The sequence below is a fragment of the Papilio polytes genome, unplaced genomic scaffold (genome assembly GCF_000836215.1).
Source record: "Papilio polytes unplaced genomic scaffold, Ppol_1.0 DF824102.1, whole genome shotgun sequence".
Classification (NCBI taxonomy): Eukaryota; Metazoa; Arthropoda; class Insecta; order Lepidoptera; family Papilionidae; genus Papilio; species Papilio polytes.
In genome coordinates, this window is record NW_013525102.1 from 4,782,036 (window position 1) to 4,792,444 (window position 10,409).

Sequence of the window (10,409 nt, forward strand, 5' to 3'; positions counted from 1 at the left end):
ACAAAATACATTGAGCAATCGGTTTTAGTTTGCGTAACTCTAGACTGCACTGGTTCCATTAATTTGTGCTTACGACTAAGCATGTATATGCAATACCGCGAAAATCTAGCGCCGTGTCTAGTTTCGCACGCTGTTGATATAAGTAAAGTAAGTAGGGCAAGTAATGTCACGTTTAAAATGATTGCAGTCCCGAACCACCGGCGACCGCGCCCAGCCTCGGCATGTGATTGCGAGACCCCAATCACACGCGCCTCTACCTTATATGTATACCTAGTGATACCTGCCAATGGAAATCTTTTGCAAACTACCCTCAACGCGCCGACAGCACAGGTACAAGAAAAAAACAATATTTCACGTAATTATACATAAAACAAAAGAACACCTTGAAGATATATGTTGATAGGTTTATTAAGCAATTTTTGCCACGACATAACTTCTTCCTGATAAAGGTAATTTCTAAATCGTGCTGCGACTAAAAATTTGTATTCGAAAATCGATGGACAAAACCAGTATAAATTTTTTTTAATAAAGAAACTAGCGCTTGACCACAATCCACTTGATTTTATTGCCTTTAGTGATTGATGGTCATTCATAGGCCGAAATGTTCGTACGTATCATAATTTTCCTTCTACGAATGAAGTTCGACGGAGAAATTCCTCGGGCGTTCGGTTCAACGGCCGCATGCGCCTGTGTGCGTGCCGTGTGCACACGCCGCACGCACACGCACGCGCTCGTGTCTCTGCAAACACGACCGAACCGTTACCTGCTAGTAGAGCTAGGCTCAGTACTTCGGCTGTCATACCACTTAATAAGCCTATTTCTTCATATTCAGTCCAAAACAACCAAGCATTAATATCAAGGCTGGACATATACATACTTTGTGTAATTGGTATCGTAGTTTTCAAACGTGATAGAGAAATAAGATAAGTGCGAAACAAACGACGTGTGCGCACTTACTTAATAAAGATGAACGTAGCTGCAAATTTTAACATGACTAACTCACCCTAACTTTTTAAGAGGTCTAAGAAGCACCTCCTAATACTATAGATACTTGGTATTGGAGTATTAAACAATGAGAATAAGACTGTCGCAAAAATAATGCAAATTCAGTATTAAAGTGCACAGAATATAATCTAAATAACACAGAGATAACGCTACAAAGGAAGTAACATTAACGTGATAATGAAATATGTCTGAATTGTCAGGATATCCGTCGACAGATCATAACATTTGTATGACGAGTAATAAAGTCGCCAAAAATGAGCATATGAAATATTACGATGACCAAAATTTATCGATTTTTATCATCATATCAAAGAATTCAAACGGTTATTGAATCAATAAAATATAAAATAGTCATACCGAAGTTTTTGTAAAAAAAAGAAGAGATATGTTCAATACAAAAAGAATATAACATCAAAAATTATATTGTTAATTCTATTACATAAAATTTAAAAGAGGCAAGACATGAAGTTATCGGTAGAAATTGATTCCTCGTTTACGACCTTCTTGGATAAAAATCTACGTATCCTCTATACTGTGATACTGCTGTTATCAGTAACAGCATATTTAGACTTTGGACCTCTGAATCTTATGTTGATTATAAATACTTATGATGGTATTCCCGCAAGATGTCAGAGGTCACAAAATTCCTCAGATACTCAAATAAAATGATAACAATATTTCTATGTAATATCGGTTAATAACTACTAATTCATCTGGACGAGGTTCCCAAACGTATTTACTTCGTGGACTTATTTCAAAATTATGTGTTTTCTGTGGACCACCATTATTTGGTGTCGGGAAATGGGAAATGAGTGTAGTAAGATATAAAATTGTTTTATTTCGTTCAGTTTTAAAACTTGTGGGCCTAGGAGGTCCTGAATCACTTTAAACTACTTGCAAATACCCTTTACAATTCTATTTACTTAGGTTTTTTAATATTGAACAGAGAATACACCTTATTAAACGCTTTTTAAAGTCTTATTAGATCCTTGACCCTAAAACAACCTAGTTTAAACTAGGCTAGTGCAAGATAACCTTGTTCCAGAGACGAGTTTCAGGAATCAATTACTACACTTATTTAAATAACTTTGAACTATACCATTTAATTGTATCATATTAACACAAAATTATCCAAATTACCATACACTAGGTAATAAAAGCAATTGCTGTTTACTTGGTTTATATTAATTTGCTGTTTATAATTGTGATTCGACTATATCGTGGCTGATAAGTGTACAAAAAGGACTATGACGGTCGAATAGATATAAATAGTTTCGTAACACAAATTTTACATATCACTAATGTATTTCCTTTTATTGTTATACATTTTGCAATAAAGTTTTATGAAATATTCGCATCTTTTTTTATTACTCGTAAACACATACTATTTCCATTTGACCGTAGTTTTATTTCTTCCTACATAAGTGCATTAAATTGGATCAAGCCACCGAGGACGTAAGTTCCGTTCTATTATGACGTGACACATCTTTAAATGAGAGTTACAACAGTAACAAGGGACAAAAGTAATTTAATAGACTTTAACTTGGACGAAAACAGGCTCTCTGTATTCACGGAAGGTGATGTAATGCTCACGGTTTAAAAAACTTCTATATTATGTCAAAATAAATTCGCCAAATGCTTATTTTTAAAGTGTATGACATATATGGATAATAATTATGCAACTTTAGTGTCGTCGACTTTTAGAATGGTGTAATTAAATTAAATATGGGTACAATATGTTACCCACGCTGTTAATAAGCAGAACAATGGATGTTACGATTACGTTTCCGAGAATTAACAATAGAACGTGTTTTAGCTATTCCACACGAGATTAAAGGTCACACAGATTGTATAAATTTGACCCGAGACCCGGACACTACGAGATAAAATGAACAATACTATTTAAATAACTCTGTAAAATATGTTAAGATCTAACCATATTTACTAATTATACGCCCTTAATTGGACAGCTTTGGTCAATAGGTTATTTTTTCGCAGAGTAACCCCACGATTTGATTGGTTTCTCAAATTATACGCCCTCCCCGCCCTTTCCTCCTCTCCCTTCCCAATTAAACTGGCTTATTATAACAAGACGCCAACGTTTTCCTGTTTATCTCATTACATACCATTGTTTATTGTAATAAAAATATGTCCAATGGCTTCTATCTTAATATTAAGTTTATGTATCCACAAGCCTATGGAAAAAGTACTTGTAATGTAAATCGTAAATTGTAGGTCACAGGGCGGAAGAGGCGACGTTTGGGTGACGAAATGTGGCACGCACTATCAACCTTATTGCGAGATCAAATGATCACGTCTCGTGTTTCTTTGCCGGTGTTTAGTGAACAGTATCATGTTATATGATGACTTTTATGCATATTACATCTTTACATTCACTTTTTACATCACAGTAGTCGTGTGATCGGCTGCTTTTATCTTCAGTGGAAATTCCAGGCCAAATATTGACGTAATATTGTACTATGTCAAAGAAACTCTCAAGTCAAATCCTGATGTAAATTTGTATAAAATTAATGAATCATTTCGATTGTTGGCTTCATTATTTATGGGAAAATTCAACAAAATAATCATCTTAAAGATCGATTGGTGGCTTCTGCCATAGGACGGTACTGGACATCATGATCATAGGTCCTATGTTTTAATCTAGATCCAAGAATCGAACTTGATGTAGTTCTTTCGCAAGAATTTATGTTAATGAGTCCAGGACACGGTATTTGGGCGTGATTTACGATATACAAACATTGTTTCATGTTATGCAAACTTGTTATTGTCAAAAAACCTAGAAACACTTGAGAAAACCCTATCGGCTAGAATTACTTATCCTTAAAAGAGAAACATATTTGCTTTGGGATTTAATCCATGTCTTGAAAAAATCCATCGTCAAATATCACCTTGTTCCAGAAGGTGTGTGAAGTTAGTCAATGCACGAGAATGTTGGAATGAGAGACAGTTTATTCTTAGAAAATAGTTATAGTTGATTGATCCAGACAATGACGTATAAACTGTAAATACTAAAAGTTCGGTTAGTGTCAAGTTAAATTTAATATTTATCAACAATGATGACTCCCGTCGTGATCGTCTCGTGAAAGAGACAATAGAGACACAGGAATGACGAATACTAAATCGATAAGAGCGTAGGCACAGTGCAGACTTGTGCCGTCACATCAATCAACGCCCACGCTCGACCATATAATACAAACACAAACACTTGAGGCTCGAGCAGATCTCCACGAAGTCCGAGCGAACATTGTTGCAAATTTGCAAAGGTCGGCACGGCACACACAGGAGCGACGAGCCCGAGCCTCACTGACATTGCGTACAGTCAGGCATTCCACACGGAATGCGGTCGCTCCACCGGCCGCTGGGCCGCTGACGCGCACCGCCCCGCACCGACGCCGCTCTCTTCATGTTTTCTTATCCATTAGCTTCCGTACACCATATGGATAGGTAGGATAACATTAAATCCAATAAGAATCTCGTCTGTTACGTCGCACAACAAAGTCAACTTTAAATTCTCAAGTTTTTAATCTAACATATGTACGTTATGAAACAGGCACTCCTATCGATGGATAATTGTTTTATAAACAAGACAAAAAGAAAGATTAAAATAAATATCATATCGCTTCTAAGAAGGGCGGGTGATGCACCGGCTAGGAATGGAAAATTTTTGCAAGCGGTCAGGATACGGCGTTCTCCGACAACGTTCCAGAGCGTATCGCCGAGACGAGCGCCACGTCGCGGCGGCCCGACGTCCCGTCCATCATTCGCTGAATGGAGAATTTCACTTACCTTCGTAGAAAAGCCGTCGATTATAAATATCCTCCGACTCCAGCGCACAGATAATCCGGTTATCGTTTGTACGGCACAAATATACACCACACCAAAACGACAACATAAATAAACGCGGGAGGAGCGACCGAACCGGCGAAAGAAAGCTCAAAGGCTTAGCACTGCTTGCACAGGTCGAAATGCAACTTGAAAAATGCACGGGGCGGGGTTGTCGATTGTCATAAATGGTCGGTTCCAGAGGTCGGGCACTCGGCGGTGCAAATGTTGCAATATCACACAAACGCTCGCATCAAAGTGGCGGAGCGGACTGAGTGAGCGGGGGGACCTCGGGCCGAGCCGGCGGCGTCGGAGAGGAGTGGGGGCGCAGGGGGCGCGCCGGGCCGCCGCCGCCGCGCCGTGCCGACGTGGCCGCCGCCACCCGCCGCCCGCCGCCCGCCACCGCTTAGCAACGCTCCGTTCGCTCAGCTGCCAGAAGGATCTATCATAAATTGGCGACTGCACTAATGCTTTCATGAATATGGAAACATACATATCTCCATGATAATCTCAATATAACAACCTAACTTAACATACCCTTTTTACAACTTGAAAAATAAAAGAATAAAGACATATTAACATTTACTTGATAGCATGTCAGTAAATGAACAAAACATGGTTTATTTTATTCGTTGGGTGCTCGGTGCTTTAAGTTTTATAGATTGTATTAATTATACATATCTTACCTACTTAGTTTCGTTTTGCTCTGTCAGATTCAATCATTGACACCTCGTATGACCCAAGGGTGTCTTACCTCTTACGTTCTCTTTCCAAAAACAAATACAATATGTTAATGACGTGTTGCGGCAATGAAAAGTGATGGTTATACGGAAACGTCCGAATTTTATTCTAATAAAACGTTGCAAAAGTTAAAAACCTATAATAAATCGTGTAGCATTGTTGTTTGTTGTGCAGCTAGTAGGCGGAATGCGCACTCAATTCCTGTTGCATCCTACAATTAGTGCACTTTCATTCCCATTGTTAGCGTGATCAAATCAGTTTTACTGTCTCGATCGAATCAGATTAGTGGGTGGCGGCGTATAGCATTGTGTAGCACCACACATTGCGGTTGTTCTTATTCGATTTATTAACTGATAAAGTAAACTCGTTGATAGATTATTTTTTTTATATTAGAACCTGATAACCAACTAAACGAAAAGAACAGCTCTTTAAACCCGCTGTTTTTAAAAAAAAACCGTGCGTTGTCTCATTGCGAATAAAATGTTATAAAAAATCATTGTTCCATGTTTTATAAATTTATCACTGCATATTCTTAATCCAAACCAATGCAATATTTAATTTTTACTTTTACTTTCTGACATTATCATTGCCAGTTAGGTTTTTTTTCGTTTAGTGACTAAAATATTTCTTACTAAATAAATGGGAATATTTGAATGGATGGTTGTTTTTTATTCCCATAATGGCTGGATCTGGATTAAATTTGGAGTATGTGTGTAGAACACTGTTTGGAAGACCACACATACTACTAACAGTTTTTTTTAAATCCTCACGGAGTCACAGTCAAAACCTAGTATTGAGAACGTAATTTATAAATTAATTGTACATAACAATAACAAGAGAATGTAAAAATAGTTGCCAATAATGCAGCGTCTTGCAGTTTGCATAATAGAGGCGTCGCGTCGGAGGCTCTCGTCGATCTCCGTACTTTCACCTGTGGAGTTCACCTACCTGCTGCCTATACCTTGCACTAGCACGCAATATCCGACACATTTCGCACGTCTTGATATAAATATTGGAGAAAAACGCTACCAAAACCATTGTAAAATCGAATTAGGACCGGTTATTATAATTTATTTATAAATAATAACTTACTCGCGTAACATTTCCGAACTTTTCTACCTACATTTGTATACTTTCAAAAGTAATTTGTCATACACATACGGTATGGCAATTTAATTCCCTTACCTTTCTTCAACTTGTGCATTATCAATTATTTTTTCTTTCCATTTTATTGGCTCCCAAAGTCCAACTGGATCTCTTTAAAAATTCCTTCCAGAACCTTCTTTGAGAAATAAAATGAAACTTGTGGTGGAATAGTGAGATTATTACTTTAATATTTTCCAAAAACACGAGATCACAGTCTAGGATTTAATTCCAAGGTTGCCTTAATTATTTTATAACTTATGAAATAAATCTTAATCAATAAACAACATAATATGATTTTTATTCAAATGTAATCTTAAAATAGATGCTAAAACATATTTTAAACAACGTAAAACTTAGAAGAGAGATAATAACGTATCAATTTTTGCATTACTTTAACACTAAAGAAAATAAGTCATAGCTTTGTGCCTTAAAAGATAAAAACAAAGATTTGTTTTAAAAAAATTTACAAATGCAGTGGGATCAATAATAACATGAACAAAGGAGATCATTGCTTTTTGTATGGTATTCAGGCCTGTACAAAAAAAATGTGTAAATTACAATGGTAATTACATAGAAGAAAAAAAGCAAATCTCGCGTTTGACAGTTAAGTGACGTTTTAGACATTCCCAAAGATCTGTGCATCTCGACGTTAGCCGCCATATCTACGTGTCAACTACAATATGAATAAATGTATCGCGTTTTACTTAAAAGGGGCAGTCAAACATTATGTTTGCCCCTTTTAAATGTTTTTATAAAGCATATTTAATTGGTGGCCATTACGTGGGCCCAAAAAATGATCTCCTTTTACATACCATTAACACTACAGTTTAAAATGTGGTTATTTATTGTTTTCTCTACTTTTTTTTTTGTTTATTTGATTATACTGTCAACATTTAGATTACATAGCGGATTTCTATCTAAAAAGCGATTTGATGTAAAAATTGACAAAAAGTCAGCATTCTTCCAGATTATTTAAATACTACAGATGGGAATAATTACAAGATTTTTTTTAATTAAGAAATGCTTATAGCCACGGGTGCCATGCGGGGTCCATCCGGCAGAGGTTGTCGTGGCTGTTGGCGGCGGTGACCAGGGTGGCCACTTTGCTGTCGGGACCGTCGAACAGCGCCAGCGAGTTCAGTCGGTTCATAATAACTGTTACTGCTTTGTTGACCATGTTCACTATCGTCTCGTTGTCCATCTCTACTGGTTTGGTGTCAGTAGAGGTGCCCGCAGTCAGCCCCGGCTTGTCCTCCAATCGCTTCCTGTACCCAGTCATCATCTCGTCGCGCAGTATCGTGCGTAAAATCGATTGAATCTGAACAAAACAATTAGCGATGTTTAAACTTGTGCGGTGCATCGGGAACCGGTCCGACAACAGTTTTAGTCAAGTTTTATCCTTGTGGAAGGTCAAGGAAGTTTATATCTAAACATTCAAATGAGTTGAAAAAGAAGTTGCAACAATGTTTATGTTTAACCCTATGAGTGCTTTATCGATCGCTCGGAGCCGATTGCGTCAATTGATTCGGCGAAGTTATAAAAATAACGTGTTCTAAACAATTCGGATTTTAACAAGATATAAAATAATAAACAAATTTGATTTAAAAGGATAAAAAGAGTTTAAAAGATATTTCTAAGGATTATTATATAAAGTAATAGGTGATTTTAGGTAATCATAATAAATTACTTTAAAATTGGGTGTGACGAGGCAGCGAGCGACGGCGATGGCGGAGGCGGTGAGCGGGCCGGTGATGCCGATGTTGGTCAGCAGCTCGGAGATGTTCGGCGTCAGCCGGAACGGCACCGGACGGTTGCCGTCCAGTTCTCCTACACACACAAACACATTTATTTCCCTCGAACAAACCTTTAATCAACGACCCAAAAATGTACACCACGAGCTGTTCTAGTGCGGTATCATCCGCATGAAATTATAATAACTTCATTGTACTGTTTACATTTGTCAAATTTTCAATTGCAAATGTCAAAATACTAATGCATAAATGACAACGAAAGCCTTTGACATTGGATAACATTTACCGTTACCATAGCAACCTTGCTTCCTTGATGTTGTCAGCTTGTAGTTTATGGTCTTTTTCCCACAAGAAGGTTTTTTTCCTTGTGTTTACCCCCTTAGAGTATTAGTGTGAAAACATATAGCCTAAACCATGTCGTAAGGCAGGGTTTTTATTAAAGAGATAATTATTCAAAAATATGCTGTGATTGCCGACATCCTACGTCACAAAGTAGGGCATGTTTACGCTATCTGCATGAAGTATAGATAGATATAGATTAGTTAGGGATACCGTCCTTACCTGTAGTATCATCGACATCGAACTTGTAGTAAGCCACGTTGAGCAGGCCGGAGTCCTGGTGCACGTACATCATGTCGGGGCTGAGGCGCGTGAGGTGCAGCACGTACTCCGCGAAGGCCGCCAGCGAGAGCTGCAGCGTCAGCATCTTGCGGAACGTCCAGTAGTCGGTGGGCGCGGCGAAGGTCGCCGCCGCCCACTCGCGCACCATGCCCTTCGGCACCATGGTCGCTTGCACCTGGTTACAAATTATTCTTGTTTCAAGTATTTTAAACCTACCTAACCCAAAACCCAAATACGAACTTAGAAATAAAATATTAATTTTCAATTTAAGTTTAATTGAATCTTTGAAAGAATTAACAATAGGGGTATAAAGCTAAGATTTCAAGTCTCAAAAAAAGTAGTCAAGCGTCAAGGAAATCTACATAAGACACCTAATTCAAATGACTTTACTTCGTCCTTAGAAAACTCGTTGAGGTGGCCTTTAAATCTGCACTGGTCATAATTTTTGTTAATTTCGCAAAAACAACTTTTTGTCTCTGATTGCATATGGATTTATTCCACAACTATTTCTCCTGCATTTGTTCAGTTAGATGGAAGAAATAAACAAGACTATTATCCGAGTGGTATCTAGTAAATAGTAAATAACAACATGCGAACTAAAAATTGCCATAGATAAGGAAAATATCCGCCATCATTTATATTATTTCTCATATCTATGCTTCTATACTAATATTATAAAGAGGAAAGATTTGTATTTCTGTAAGTATTACAATTACTCAAAAACTACTGGGCTGGTTTTAAAACTTCTATCACCTAAAGAAAGTTAATTTATATGTAAGTAATATAGGCTATGTATTTTAATTTCACGGAGACGAAGTAGCGAGGAACAGCTAGTTGTACATATTTTGCTCAGATGTTTCAACGCCAGAAAGGCATATTAGAATCGTTTTTTTCTATGAACCTTTATATTCAATAATTACTAAGCATCCATGTTTGTATTATCCGACTCGAGATGTCTCCTTTATAACCTTAACAAACCTGTTATTTACGAGCAGGTTTTCGCTAGATGTAGTAAATTTACTAATTAGCATTAAGAGTTATTATTATAGAGTTGCTAAGTGAATAAACGACTTTCCTACATGTATATTTATTGCAAATAATTTATAATGTTTTTATCTATACATAGAGCAGAGATTGCGTCAATAAACTAGAATTAACCAATACCACGGTATGTTGGTGTGACATTTCTAGGTTTCACATATTTTAGTTGTATATTATATGCCTCTGGAAAACATACAGCATTGCTTATGAAGATGCGTTATATACTTAGCTTGAATTTCGCGGTCATTCGTCGTTGACAGG

General features: G+C 37.2%; 1 protein-coding gene across 1 annotated transcript in view; it reads right to left on the reverse strand.

Annotated features, from left to right (window-relative positions):
• Positions 1–7,592: 7,592 nt before the first annotated feature.
• Positions 7,593–10,409, reverse strand: part of LOC106099620 (transformation/transcription domain-associated protein) — a 29,412-nt gene continuing 26,595 nt past the window's right edge. The window contains exons 44-46 of the mRNA XM_013278211.1: positions 9,048–9,282; positions 8,423–8,562; positions 7,593–8,053 (exon numbers count right to left, since the gene is read on the reverse strand). Coding sequence (XP_013133665.1) covers positions 7,760–8,053; positions 8,423–8,562; positions 9,048–9,282 — 669 coding nt within the window. The 3' untranslated portion in view covers positions 7,593–7,759. The remainder of the gene's footprint in view (positions 8,054–8,422; positions 8,563–9,047; positions 9,283–10,409) is intronic.